General features: G+C 39.7%; 1 protein-coding gene across 3 annotated transcripts in view; it reads right to left on the minus strand.

Moving 5' to 3' along the window:
- Positions 1-15,651, minus strand: part of LOC142848369 (aldo-keto reductase family 1 member C13-like) — a 59,642-nt gene that overhangs the window by 12,013 nt on the left and 31,978 nt on the right. Inside the window, exons 1-2 of one of the 3 annotated variants that reach the window (XM_075970289.1) lie at positions 15,269-15,398; positions 9,318-9,446 (exon numbers count right to left, since the gene is read on the minus strand). In XM_075970289.1, coding sequence (XP_075826404.1) covers positions 9,318-9,401 — 84 coding nt within the window. In that variant the 5' untranslated portion in view covers positions 9,402-9,446; positions 15,269-15,398. Of the gene's footprint in view, positions 1-9,317; positions 9,447-15,268; positions 15,399-15,651 lie in introns of those variants that run through there. The other 2 variants (XM_075970291.1, XM_075970290.1) reach the window with 2 other exon arrangements.

Raw genomic sequence — 15,651 nt, forward strand, 5'->3', positions numbered from 1 at the left:
ATGAAAATATAACCAGACTTAAATTTCAGATTATTGCTTACTCTGCCACAACATCCATATGTTAAAGGATAGAGGATCATGCCACGTCAAACTACTTTTGCATTTATTTAAAAACATCAGAGCTAGAAACGGCATACAACATCTTTAATCCCAGCACTCCTGAAGCAATGAGTTCAAGATCTGCCTGGTCTACATAGCAAATCCCAGGAACAGAGCTTCACAGTAAGACCCTGTCTCAGAACAAATTTTAAAAAACCAGGAAAAAGAAATTCTTTTCATGATGATTGTAGGGTTAAGATAGCCCCCTTTAGAGGGCGGGGTTTGCCTCAGGCGAATGCCTGCCAGTAAATGGTGCACGGAGAGGCGGCTCGCTCTCTTTTCCTCCCTACCTGTACTACGCTGGAACTTTGGTTCTGTAAGTTTATCATTAAAGTGGTAAATATTCTTTGATATCTGCATTGCATTTATTTTGCGCGGGTACAATTGGCGCCCAACGTGGGGCTTTGCCGAGAACCGGCCCCAAATCGGAGTCTCTTGCACCCCGGGCCGCTGCGGCGGTCTCTCTGGGCGCGCACGGAAGAGGTTGAGATTCTGAGCAGTCTCTCTGGGCGCGCACGGAAGAGGTTGAGATTCTGAGCAGTCTCTCTGGGCACGTGCTGAAGCAGCCGAGATTCTGAGCGACTCGATTTTCCCTGCTGCTTGCTAGAATATCAAGCAGCGGGTTTGAAATCGACAGAGCCTTTTTAACAGCGCCTAAGTCGAGCCGCCCCGGCCAGAGCCACCTTTTTCCCGTGCCCTCTCACGCCGGCACATGCGCTGCCTGACCGGGCTGTCTGTTCCCCTCCCACCACCGCCAGCTCTCGGGTCACGTGACAGCGGCCTGAGAGCCCCGGCACAAAAAACGCCGGCATCCCTTTGATTTGTTTACTTTGCTGGCTTTTCTTTACTTATCAGCCTGGTGTCTGTTTCAATTTTGTTTTTGAGTCATTTAATTTCAGATTTAGGACACGTGGGTTCAACTGGACTCTTTCGCCACCACTGGCAGGAACCAGTTATTACAGGTAAGAGAACTTTTTCTTTTATAAATAATGTCTGAGAATGTGATGACATCCGATTTCAACAGTTTTTTTGAGTGCACCATTTGGGAGATCTACAAGAGGTGTCTACCACACCACATATATGGATATTCCTGGGATTCTTAATTTTCCTTAGCACTATTTGGTTTGATAATAGGAAAATGATCAAATCTCTTAAGGCAGAGGTTGAACGTTTGAAAACTATTGAGAGCGACAACAATCTTCTCAAGAATCAGTTTGAAGTTCTCCAGGAAGAAAACAAATCTTTGTTTAACATGACTCGGTTAACTGAGCAAAATCTAGAAAAGGTACTGGCTGATGTTAAGGAGAAATTCATTACTATGGAAGAAGGAACAGCTGAATTAGATCGTAAGTTCCAGCAGTCCCTTTCTGTAGGAACTGAAACATTAACTGAGAGAATCAAAACTGCTGAATGTGACAATCGAATTTTGTCTAAAGCTTATGACAGATTGGCGGAAAGATTGTCAATACAAGAAGGCACAGTTTATGCCATAAAAATTATGTCCAAAGATGACAAGTTATCTCTACTGGACAAATTTCATACTTTAGAATCCTCAATGAAGGCTTTAGAACATAATTCTTGGCAGGAGATTCAGACATTATAAAAAGCAATGGTGAATAGAATTGAAAAGATTGAGGAATTTCTAAATTCTGATGAAGAAGAGCAAAGGGTAGAAAGGCAAATTTTAACTACATCTGTGGATAAATCCCTCCGGGACAATTTCCACAAAGCTCTACCTACAGCCCTACATGCCTTTCCTGTAATAACAACAGAAAAGGTGATTGGTTCCAGAAACCCTAGGGTCATCAAGGAAGATACATGGGAGCCTGTCCGTATGAATGATCTCAAAGAAATTAAACAGGCCATCATGTCTTTTGGGATGCACTCCTCTTTTGTTAAAGAGATGCTAAAATCTTGGGCCACAACAAGCAGAGCAACCCCCTTGGACTGGCTCCAGCTGAGCTCCACGGTCCTTGAGAGTGGACCACAATTAAAATGGAAATGCTTATTCAGGCAAGAGGCTAGACTTTTGGAACAGCAGGAAAGGCGAAGGGAATTGACGTTTCCCTAGATAAAATTCTAGGTGAAGGGCTCTTTTCCGACCCTCAGGAACAAGCTAATTTGGATGAAAACATACTCTCCATATGTACTACAGCAGCCTTAAGGGCTTGGAACAGAGTACAAGACCCAGGAGAGAGAATGGAATCATTTGTCACAGTTAAACAGGGTCAGAGAGAACCCTTTAGTGACTTTTTACAAAGATTAACTAAGGCTGTACAAATAGAGATACCTGACCCAGAAGCAAGACGTATAATAATTGAGTCTTTGGCTTACAAAAATGCTAATGTGGAATGCAAAAGGATCTTGAGGCCTTTAATGTTCAGATCAGCGTCCTTGGAAGAATGGGTCTTGCATACACTAGATGTTGACACATTTGACTATGGCACTGAAGCATGGGTAGAAGAAGCAATTTCCAATGGTAAAAGGAGACACCAGAATACCAAATGTTTTAATTGTGGCAAAATGGGTCATATGAAAAGGAATTGTAAACAACGGGTTTTCAGAAATAATAATAATGCGTCTTCTAGAAATAACAGGAATAGAAGGACTCAGCCTTCAGGTTTATGTAGAAGATGTGGAAAAGGCAGACATTGGACGAATGAATGCAGGTCTACAAGAGATAGACAAGGCAACCTGATACAGACGGGAAACGTGAGAGGGGGGGCCTCTCAGGCCCCCATGGCAAACATGGTTCAGTCATTTCCAGTTTCTGCAGAGAACATGCCTTGTCAGGACAATTAGAAAGCCACATGCCTACTGTTACAAGCAATAGTAATCAGAAAGATGAGTTACGTGTGTTTTAGCAAACTTCTATAAATGATCAAAGACCTAAGCTGAGAGTGTGTGTAAATGGCATTTTTATTACTGGCCTGCTGGACACAGGTGCTGATGTAAGTATCATTACCCCAGAATCTTGGCATCCGTATTGGCCTCTTCAGAATGTAAATGTTCAGCTCCTGGGAATTGGAACCCTATCTTGAGTAAGGCAGAGCACGAGATGGGTTGAATGTATAGGGCCTGAGGGACAAATAGGAAAATTAAGGCCTTATTTAGCCAATATTGCAATGAATTTATGGGGTCGTGACCTATTACAACAATGGAATACTCAAATTAACATTCCTGCTACTTCTAGAGCCCATATTTCTGAAAAGAATATTAAAAGTTATTACAAACGGACAAAACCGGCCATTAGGGCTGTGCAAGAACAAGCAATTGATGTCCCTTCAGAAATACCAACAGCCTTGCCTCTAAAATGGTTGACTGAGAAACCAATATGGACAAAGCAATGGCCTTTAGCTGAGGAAAAGTTACAGGCTTTAGAACAGCTGGTACAAGAGCAACTAGATGCTGGACATATAGAAGAATCTACCAGCCCTTGGAATTCTCCTGTATTTGTGGTTAGGAAAAAATCAGGTAAATGGAGAATGGTGACAGATCTCAGGGCCATCAACAAGGTTATTCAACCTATGGGCCCTCTGCAATCTGGAATTCCGTTGCCCTCTTTATTACCAAAAGGATGGCCTCTCATAGTTATTGATTTAAAGGATTGTTTTTTCACTATATCTTTGAAAAAGAAGATAGAGAAAAATTTGCCTTCACAGTGCCTACTTATAACAATTCTCAACCTTCGAGGAGGTACCACTGGACTTTCCTCCCCCAGGGTATGTTAAATAGCCCCTCCCTATGCCAATATTTTGTGAACCAACCATTGCAAATAATACGCAAGAAATTTCCCAAATCTATAGTATACCATTACATGGACGACATTTTGTTATCCGATTCAAACATAGATACCTTGAACAGACTGTTTGAAGAAATACAGATACTGTTACCTAAATGGGGATTGCAAATTGCTCCTGAAAAGATTCAGAAGGGAGATTCTGTTAATTATTTAGGTTATAGAATAGGTTTGCAAAAAAATTAAGACACAGAAGGCACAAATTCAGAGAGATCGCCTACGGACTCTTAATGACTTTCAAAGACTGTTAGGAGACATTTCCAGTTTACGACCAAGTATTGGGATAACACCTGATCTAATAATTCATTTGAACAAGACCTTGGATGGTGATAAAGATTTAAACAGTCCCAGAGAATTAACAGCTGAAGCAGAAAAGGAACTGACAATGATTGAGGAGAAATTACAACAGGCACATGTGGACAGAGTGAAACCAGAGCTCGATTGTATTCTTGTCATATTACCATCAAAAATTTCTCCTACAGGAATTTTAATGCAGAGAGATGATATTATCTTGGAATGGATCTTTTTACCACATAAACCAAGTAAGAAACTGAAAACTTATGTGGAAAAAGTCTCTGAGTTAATTATAAAAGGCAAGCTGAGACTTTGTCAACTAGCAGGCATAGACCCAGCAGAAATTATAGTGCCTTTCACTGCTGATGAACTAAAGAAATTATGGGAAGATAATGAACCATGGCAAAGAGCTTGTGCTAATTTTTTGGGAGACATTAATAACAACTATCCAAAAAGCAAGCGGCTCAACTTCATAAAGAGAACGTCTTGGATCCTTCCTCAAATAGTCCGTGATGCTCCAATAACTGGAGCCCGTACATTCTATACTGATGCCAATAAATCAGGGAAGGCAGGTTACAAATCAGAAGACTTGGGTAAGGTGGAACAAAGTCCTTATGATTCTGTCCAGAAGGCAGAATTATATGCCATTCTTATGGTACTAAGAGATTTTAAAGAACCTATTAATATAGTTACTGATTCACAATATGCAGAAAGAGTTATTTTACATATTGAAACTGCTGAATTTATACCTGATGATACAGAACTAACCTCATTGTTTATCCAGGTTCAAGATTTGATCAGGAACAGGCTTTGCCCTATGTACATAACACACATCCGATCCCATACGGGTCTGCCAGGTCCTCTAGCACAAGGTAATGCAGAAATTGATCAATTGTTGATTGGTAGTGTGCTACAAGCCTCTGAGTTTCATAAAAAACATCATGTTAATAGCAAAGATTTGAAGAAAGAGTTTTCTATTACATGGCAACAAGCTAAGGAGATTGTGAAGAAATGCCCTACCTGCTCTTTCTATAACCAAACGCCACTGCCAGCAGGGGCTAATCCAAAGGGCACCCATAGAAATGAAATCTGGCAGATGGATGTGTTCCACTTTGCAGAATTTGGCAAATTGAAGTATGTTCATCACACCATCGACACTTATTCAGGCTTTCAGTGGGCAACTGCTTTAAGTTCAGAAAAAGCTGATTTAGTAATCACTCATTTATTAGAAGTCATGGCTATCATGGGTATACCTACACAAATAAAGACAGATAATGGTCCTGCTTATGTCTCTAGGAAAATGAAACGGTTTTTTGATCATTACAATATCAAGCATGTTACAGGTATACCATACAATCCTACAGGTCAAGCAGTCATAGAAAGATCAAATCGAACTATAAAGGATATGTTGAACAAACAGAAAGGGGTGGAAAACACCCCCAGAAATAGGTTACATAATGCTTTGTTAACCTTGAATTTTCTCAACGCTAATGAGAAGGGAACGACGGCTGCAGAAAGACATTGGATAATGGAAAAGTCTGCTGAACTAAATCAACCAGTTTATTTCAAGGAGGTACTGACCTCACAATGGAAGCCAGGAGATGTGCTGCGTTGGGGAAGGGGTTTTGCTCTTATCTCCACAGGTGAGGAAAAATTATGGATACCATCAAAATTAATAAAGGTTCGGTTTGAGGAAGAGAAGTCACTTGGAAAAAATAAATAACAATTCATTCACAAGGATGACCGACATTCAGATGGTAAGGATTACTGATAGGATGGGGGCAGGGTTCTTTTCTTATCTCCACAGGAAAACATTCATCTCCAAAGAATTTGAGGGACCCTGAATATTTAATTACTGATGGATCGAAAATAGTTACGACCCACTAAACATCAACAATAAAATTCTATACATATTGTAAGTATTGATTATATATATATATATATATATATGTGTGTGTGTGTGTGTCTGTGTGTGTGTGTGTGTGTGTGTGTGTGTGTTTTATTGAATACTTCTCTATAAATGTGTAGAACTGGTTTTGGAGTTGGACTATGGCTCAGTCCTTCTTCAATTCCAAGCCTGTTGATAAGAGATATTTCAAAGTTTCTGTCTCAGGTCAGGAGCCATGAAATGGGACAGAATAAGAATAATTTTATACTTGATAAACTTTCTTGGTCTTCCCTCACATCTGTGTCTTTCTTTATATGTCAGTACATGTCCTTGTTGTTAATGTTTAAGTTTCCCATAACAAGCAACATATTTTCCTACAGTAATCTTTGAAGTTTCCAGGATGAAGATGGGGCCCCACAACATCAACTCAATCTGGTTTTTATGACGTCATGAATTTTTTTTAAGCACTAATTTTAGACCTGTTTTTTAGTACCAACTGCAAGAGACAATTTCATATGATGTACATTTTTGACAATGCTCTGGCCGGACCTTCTCGAAACACACAGAGACTAGTTATAATTTTCTTAAGTCAAAGGTTAATTTGGGACTTTTACCATAGTTTGCTTTCACAGGGGCCCCTAAGAAGAACGTCGCCCCCATGTCAGCTAGAAGCAATCTAAGAGGACGACGTCCCCTCTCCCAACAGAGTTTGCCCACAGGGTTAGGGACATCTTTTAGTGGTTGGTTTAGGGTTGAGGGGATGGGAAGATATTGTATGGATTTAGGGGTATATTCTTAAAAAAAAAAGAGGGGGATTAACTGGGTTGATGGGATGATTGGTATTTGTGACTTACTGTTTTTAGAAAATTATGTTGGTACTGTTTCTTGTATATTGATATATTGAATATTGAATGTGAGTGTTCCTATCTCTATTTTGGTACAAGAGTATGCTTATATTGTATGGATACATCTATCATATCACAATGTACATTTCTACCTCTGGTACTATTTATGTAATAACATTGTTTACATTTGATAAGTAATGACATTGTTTACAGGTGAAGATCATTGTCTTCATACATTGCACAATTGTTTATTCTCTTAGTTTTCAAATTAGATAGGTATTGAGAATTATATGTTTGTCATATTATTTTTAGTTTAATCAGGTCTTTTAGATACATAGAGATTATTTTCAGTATAGATAGTATAATCTTCAGCCTCTTTGAAGAGCTGTAGAAAATGGCCTTTAATCTAACCTAAAATTCTGTGCCATCAAGACACAATTTACTCCTGGCAACACCACTCTACTCCCGAGAGAACGTTGAGCACCAAAGACACTCCACTGGGAGCTTGTCTTCTTGGCAGAACTGGCCTTTGGGTTAAGAAAAACCCATACCTCAACTACTGACTAAGATATAAAACAGGATTGTCTTATCTTGCCAAGACAGGGTAGGATAATCCTAAGAAAGTTCCTTGCATTTGAGAATGGTATGTCAGTTATGTTAGGCCTTAGCCAAAGTTGGTTGACTCAACATTGCAAACGAGATTTTGGGTGATTGCCCAGGCAGTCAGTTGTCTCTGTCATTTGTTGCACATTTTGGATATCTCTCATTTGTTAAGTAATATTTATTCCCTTCTCAGATCTTTGATGGAGTTGAAGATTATTTAATTGTAGTTACTCTCTAGCAAAACTTTTGTTTTCAATATTGTTTGTTATATTTATCATTTGTTATTATTGTTTATAGCTATATTTGGTTTAGTTGTGTCTTATTTAGACAAAAGGGGGAGATGTAGGGTTAAGACAGCCCCCTTTAGAGGGCGGGGTTTGCCTCAGGCGAATGCCTGCCAATAAATGGTGCGCGGAGAGGCAGCTTGCTCTCTTTTCCTCCCTACCTGTACTACGCTGGAACTTGGTTCTGTAAGTTTATTATTAAAGTGGTAAATATTCTTTGATATCTGCATTGCATTTATTTTGCGCGGGTACAGATGATAGTATAGTAAATGAGATGGTGGCTCTAAGCATTGAACCCTGAGGCCTGTAGAAGTGATCAAGCTACAGGGCTACTCAGGCTGAGACTTCTATAGTGATTGTGGCCTCTTTCTTTTTCTAAACTGTTGTTTTTGATTAATTTTCTGTGAGAATGTTTTGCCTGCATATATGTCTGTGCACCATATGCATGCAGTGCCTGTGGAGGACAGAAAAGGTTGTTAAATCACTAGAACTGGAGTTACTGATGGTTGTGAACTGCCATGTACCTACTGGGAATAAAATCCTGGTCCCTGAAGAGCAGTAAATAAATAAATAAATGCTCATAAACCACTGAAGATATCTCCTGCCCCATTGCCTTCCTTTTCTTTTAGCAATTTTACCATACAAAGTAATTAAATCCTATCATATTTCTTCAGTTTTGCCCTTTGGATATTTCCGACAAGATAAGGTATAGACCAGACAATATGGCCATTGGCATGCCATGCATATCCTTGTAAAAATTACAGATGAGAAATACATGAGTTCAAAGTTTAAAAAAATAATTCACTTATCTTAAAATTAAATGATCAAAGATTTTAAAACATGAAATTCTTTCCAGGTTTGTAAATTGTTGGTTTTGCTCACTTCTTTTCAGAGCACCTTCTGGACCATTATGCTATAAACCTAATGTACATTAGCAAAGACCAGCATCTCACACCTGCCATTTTCACCATCATGACGCTGCAATGTCCACCCAATGCCCACAGTTGAGAGTGGTGCATTGGATGTTTTACTTAACTCAGGTGCAGCATTTGCTGTGGAATACTGACCACGCAAAACAGAATTGCAGTCATCCTAGGACTTTTATTCTGTTTTTCATTTACACAAATATTCCACTTGCTAATTTTTTAAGTCTGGCATTTTTGGGGGTATGGAGAAAATACCATAGAATATAGAGCTAAAAAGAGGAACCCCCCCTTCTTCCAATCAGCATCAAATCAAGAAAGCTAACAGTGTTCCAGACAGGTGATTTGATTTCTTCTACAAAGCCAAGACACACTGAACCATTGACAAATGATCATATAATAAGACCTTGACACAGGCCAAACTATCTTCTTTCTCATATGTAGTATAGCTCTAGTCTAGGGAAACAAAACTCCGTGAGTTCCACAGAGTCCCATAGGAATGGGTGACTTGACAGCTTTATCTTCCCCATCCTCCCTTAGGCTATTTTCTCCTGAACCCTCCGCCAACACCATAGTTCTTACCTCTTCAGGTTTGTATGTGCCAAAACCCAGTGCTGGAATGAAGTGGCCATCATTTAGCTTCACACGCTGCTGGTTGGAACTCATTGCTAGGCACTCTTCTGACTAAGCAGGTTCTGATTCTCCTGCAGCCTTTGTGGAACAGTGAATATGCAATGGCCTTATGTCAACCTTCTGGCTAATGGATAACCAGAAGCCCATACCCTCTAATGGGTAGGTGGGGTTACTCTCTGGTTAATGATTAAACAATACTCTTACCTGATTAATGGTTAACCAGTGACAATACCCGTTTAACAATTAAGCAACAGAGAAAGGAGAAGTAGGAAATTTAAAGCACTACTTCACAGGTCATTTGGTTCCATTCAGAAATATAAAAGATAATTTTGTAGGGAATCATTATATAGTTGTAATTTCTTTTAGTAAAATTTCTCTTTAAACTCTAAAAATTACTGTAAGCTATTGCAGTGGTTAAGTGAACAATTACTAGGAGCTTTCTACATAGAAACCTATTCTCTTCTGGTTACAGATGTCTCAAGTCTCCGCTAGTCTCAAGTCAGCAGCGCTCTTAGTTTTTGTTCTCCTAAAAGAGATGATATCAAATACATCCTAGCAATTGAGCAAGCAGGCTAGCACTGAATTTTAACAAACAATGAAACAAGAATAAACTTCAAAATAAGAGCACACCAAGCTTGGCAGCAGTGGCCTTGCTTCTTACAGGCATGCTCTCCTCTCTCTTATCTCTTCATCGCGGGCACTTTTAGGGGAAAAAAAAAGCCTGTTTCTCTTAGATTTTACCTAAATCTCAGTCTAAGAAGCAAGGAATAGAATTTAAATAATACCAAAGTTGAAAAGAAAAAAAGTAACAACACTGGGCACATACTACTTTGTGAGAAAATTCCTGAGGACAATTTGAGATTATCCAGGCAGAGTCAACCACTCCTGCATGTTTTTCTTTATGACCTGGTTGTGGGTCTTTGAAACTGGCCCAGTGAGAATCAACACTACCAAATATTATCATATCCTATTTCATCCACCTACACCATCTGCCCAACCTTCCAAGGGCTGTGAGTTGTCGCAATTAAAATGACCCCTACAGTGATCCAAAACTATAAGTGTGCATTGGTAGAATACATACTTTGGTGGTAACAAACAATTAACTAATTGGCCTTAAAACCCAATCAACAGTGGAGAAAACAGTCCTGGAACCAGAAACCTAGCCAACTACCCAGGACTAGTGAAGCCATGGATTTTGGAGAAGAGCCCAAGTCATTATAAGCCTAACAACATTTTAAATATCTGTTCTTAAATTCAAAGACAAGTATAATCCTCAGGTTTTCCTCATCAAGGAAATGTCTCTTGGCAGCAGGCATAGGTCTTTTCAGAAAATCACAACTAATCAAAATGTACATTTGTGGAGTCCAGCCCCAACTGATATATCTACAGCACGGCTCCTGCACGTGAAGCTCAGGGATAATCAATTGCTCTCTATATCCTGATGTGGGGAGACCATTGGTCAGTTTACTTCCTGTTCAACAATAGACTTTTGAAATCTTTCAGGGAAGAGAGGACACAGCTTGTCTGGCTAGTTCTTCCTGGGTGAGGGCATTGCTATAAGGAACATCTGGATAAGAGATCACAGAGTCCTCCAAGGAATGAAGTTCAGAGACTCTTAAAAAGAAAAAAAGTGATGATAGGGGTTAAAGGTTAGCATCACTTGGTCACTCTCAGTTAAAGTCTTTGGGTGTTGAGCCTTGAAGATATCAGTTGTACAAAGATGCTAAGTGAACAAGAACCAGAGACACAAGACAAAAATCAAACCATGAAAGTTGTGGGAGACTGTTGGTATAAGAAACATGCAATTTTTTTAATTTGAAAATTCTAAGGAAGACTTAGATCATTTTGTGCAAGCAAGCTATGATGTGTCTGGATCTGGTCCACAAGAGGTGCAGCACTATCTTTTGCATAACTATTTGAAAAGTAATCTGTTGGTTCATGGAACAAACAAATTTGATTACCCATTAAAGGATGAGCAAGGAGTCAAATGTTTAATATCATAGTAAATGAGAGGCTAACCAGGGCCAAACCTGTTTAAACAATGTTAGAAAAACCTTTGGAAATACTTTTATGGGAGTCAAGACAGGATTATGTGAGGAGGCCAGAGGGGAGAGTGAATGTGTCATTACGACACCTCCCAGAAGGATAATTTCAGTAGCAGGAGCTGTGGAGCATAGTCCACAGATTTGTTTACCTGAACCTTGGTGCCCTTAGAAGAGAAAGCACAGTGGGTAATTGGTTTATTGCTTCAGTGTGGTCCTCCCCTTCTCATTCTGAGTCTTGGTGAAACATAAGCCTTTCTCCTGAGCTGTGGGTTCAGTCATTAATTCCTTGAAGTTTGACAGCCTTTTGAACACTGTCCCTTTTACACTAGCTAAAACCAGTCATTTGCTTTTTATATGTCTTTATATATGTTTGGGAGCACAAGGGTTCCCTGGGTCAACTAGATCAAATAAGAGCCTTAGTTGGAGCAGACAGCATTATTTTGTTTTATGCACTGGGGAGCATTTAAGAACATATGAGAGGTTAAATAATTAAGTTCCTTAAAGAGTCAGGGAATCTCCTAGAGACCTTTAATTGTTTATACTTTCCTCTATCAAGTGTGCCATCTGAAGGAATGGGGAAGTTTCTTGCTGACCATACAGCTTAACATAGAAGCACAGAGAATATTCTCTTTTCTTTGAGTATACATGTAGTCTATGTGCAGCTTAGAGTTCAGTAGTTGGAAATTCTAAGGCCTCTCCAATTACAAGGACAGGTGACTTACCAGAGAAGCCAAGCATTCCTAACGTTCCTTTTCCCTCTGTGTTCTGGCTGACTTGGGAAGATAAGGTTCAAAACACTAGCTCTCCAACTAGACCTCCCATTCTCATTGAGTAAGGCTGCAAACTTGGGCTTTCAGCATCCACAAGGAAAGTTTTTTCCATCTTGTGCAGTGACACATGATTTTTTTTTTATTGCTAACATTTCTGTGGCAGGCGAAGTTTAGATGAGAACAGATTTTTAACAAATAAGGCAGAAAATAAAATTATCTTGATAAAACATAAATTTTTCTCTAACCCAACCTTTATGCATGATACAAACCATATACTTTTACACTGAGCGAAGCCCAGGCTTTATATCAGTGCACTGAATTCTGGCCTTAGAGATTTTAGTAACCTTTACTTATCATATACATGCCTTCTGGAAATCCCTCCTCCACAAATCTTTGTAACTTACATTCTACTTTATAGTCTCTCCTTCCTAATTACGAATTCTTTTCTGTCTAATTCCCTTCCTTACCTTGAAACAGTAACATAAACAAATATATCAACTTACTCAAAGGGAACTGAATCCAAATTATTTTCATAGTTTAAAGTAACCCATAATACTGGCCCACATGTTCTTAAACTATAAGATTCTTGTCCGTGGTAACTCCTAGGCAGACTTAATCTTTGCTTGGATAATTTAAAATTTTTCTTTTACATAATTTTCTTGGTCTCATATGATTCTGAGGGTTTCAGAATGTTGGATTCTGGCAAGGCCAGGCTATGATACGAACTTCCAAGGACCTAAACAGTGAATTATCAAACAAGAAAAGGCATGTAAGAAAACACACAGAGCCAAAACTGTGTGTATGCTAACCTTGCAATTGTGGTTTGAGACACAAAATGTGTCTGTTCCAATGAAGGACTGTGACAGATTGCAAATGGTTTCGTTTTCATAGGGGACCAATGCCTACTGCACAGGAGACTTTCCTTAAGTGAGAGCAGGCTGCACCCAGGACCCTTATTCTAGTTCTAACTTGCAAAGCTTTTCCCTGACATTGGAAATGGGCAATAACAAGCAATAGAAACAGGCCTTTCTCCCCTCAGAGTGACCACCTCTCACTCCAAAACAAGAAAAACTGCCTGGGAAGAGATTCGATGTTGAAGGGCGTTTTAAAATTTCAAAGAGTTTAATGATCTCCACATTGCAACAAGACCAGATTGTACTAAATTTCATTCCCCGCAGAATTTTTTAGTCAATATCAAGTCTGCAAGTGCTAAAGCAGATGAGATCACATGAACAAATGCTTGAAATTGGGATTTAATTTGCAGTTTTTGCAGAAGTCGGAGTTATCCTTTAACTGCACACATGTGGACAAAGAAAACTTTCCCCGTTTTTTCTTTTCCATCTGCAAAATAGATGAAAGCGGACAATGATGTAATTAACATAAAAGGCTTAAACATAAAAAATCTCATTGCATTTGTTGTCGCTAAAGAGCATGTCGATAACTGTAGCATGGATTCTGGATTTAGGCTCCCATTCAGAGATCAAGTCTTTCCACCCCCGGTTCTTAGGCGAGCCAGGCAGTAATGCAAAAGAAAATAAGTTGCCTCCTTTTGAGTGTGTCCGGGGGAGGGGGGCATCTGATGAGATGGAGATGATCCTGATTCCAATAGAGGGAACATGAATCAAAAAGGGAAGCAGCATTTCAGAAGAGGTGTCCCACGTATTGCCTATGCATCATCTAGTCTCCAGGGGGCAGACATGTGTTTCTTAATAGTCTAGTCTCCAGGGGGCAGACATGCTTTCTTTAGGTGTCACCATGGAATTTTCTTCTAGAGATTGAACAATGACCAAACTCTGGGTCATGCTTTCCAGATGCCCACCATTCTCAACTCTCTCCCTTCATTCTTGAGCTGTCCCCACACATAGACCAGCCCAGTTCTATCTCTAATCAAGGAGTTTCTCCCAGATAATTGTGGCCCCTTTTCAATTAAAACTGGTGTTTATCTAAACTTGCTGATTTCCTGAAAACATAGCTGCAGCCAGTGAGCAAACAACAGAGTCAGAGAGAGTCCCTGCTTTGTTTAGGGGTAAGGCTTTTTGAAGAACACACACAAGCTTGGAAATGACTCAGTGGCATACTGCATGCCTCATATGTATAGGGCCCTGGGTTCAATTAAAAATGCAAAATGCAAAGAAAACATTTTTGCCTGTCAATGCAAAAAAAAAAAAAACAGTTCCTTCAGATCTGTGAGGTGGCTTTGTATGTAAAGGCACTTTCTTTGCAAGTCTGAAGACATGAGATTGAACCCCAAAACTTACGTAAAGGTGGGAACAGAAAACCAATTTCCAAAACTATATTTATACCTCTCAATAAATGACAATACATATGTACCTCACAACATTATGTACATGCAAACCCACACAAATAGTAATAATAAGTTAAAAAATAATATTTTAAAAGACAACCAAAGAATCCCAGCAATAGGGGCAAGGATCCTCATAAAAGTGATGAGGGTGGTTTAGGGTCACTCTCTGTCAACAGTCCTCATGTTTTCCAAGGCTATACTGGAGTTTCATAACAAAAGAAGGCTGCTTGGTTAAAAAGACATCCTGTTCTGCAGCCCTCAGAACAAGAATCCTCTAAACTCATCCTTAAATTCTTGCAACTTCCTGTTCAGCCAAGTGCCACTTCAGAATAATCACTGCAGGGGACTCCAATGTCTTTCCAGAACATATTACAGGAAGCAAAAGGGTTTCATCTCCGCAATAAAGTGGGAAACGGCACAAGACAAAGTTCTTGACCATTCCAAGTTTCCGATAATGGTCACACAAGCAACAAACCAGAAACAGCTGCTTTTTCAGTTCTTTTGAATGAAAATGTTGGTTGAATGAAACCAACAGGCTGGGTGGCAGTGGCAATTAAACCAGGGATACAAGCAGTGACAGAGGAGAGGGGGAGGAGAGAGAAGAGCCACTTAAGCTAAATGATTCTCAGAGTAGAAAAAGCAACAAAAGGAAAATTTTCATTACTCTTAGGAGGTAGGAAAGAAGTGAAAGGATGTATGTGCCAAGCCGAAGCAGAGTCCTTGCCAAGGGTGTTCTGAGGAGAATGCCTTTCTCTGCCCTCTAAGCTAAAGAAAGTGGACCTGTATTGAGCACCAGATGTCCTGCAGCAGGTCTGCAGTTCCCCCTGGTCTCAACTCTAGCTTCAGTCTTGTTTATTCTGCATTCCAAAGTGAAGAACACACAACACAGAGAGCAGCCAAAAGTTTCATTTCAGAGGCCAAGGAAGTAAGAACTCTCTTCAGAATAAGAGCAGGCTGAGCCCAGCAGCAGAGCCTGGCAACTGGCAGGCGGGGACTTTTATTTGTCCTCTCCTTATAACACTTGCCCTCCCTCCTCCAGGGTGGGCCCTTTTAGGAAAGAGGCCTGCTTTTCTCAGGACCCCATTTTCTTAGGGTTTCCACCTAAGATATAGAAGGTTTAAAAATATGTGTAGGATTTTAATTACTCATAAAATATAAAAGTT

The sequence above is a fragment of the Microtus pennsylvanicus genome, chromosome 4, assembly GCF_037038515.1.
Source record: "Microtus pennsylvanicus isolate mMicPen1 chromosome 4, mMicPen1.hap1, whole genome shotgun sequence".
In the NCBI taxonomy this organism is placed as follows: domain Eukaryota; kingdom Metazoa; phylum Chordata; class Mammalia; order Rodentia; family Cricetidae; genus Microtus; species Microtus pennsylvanicus.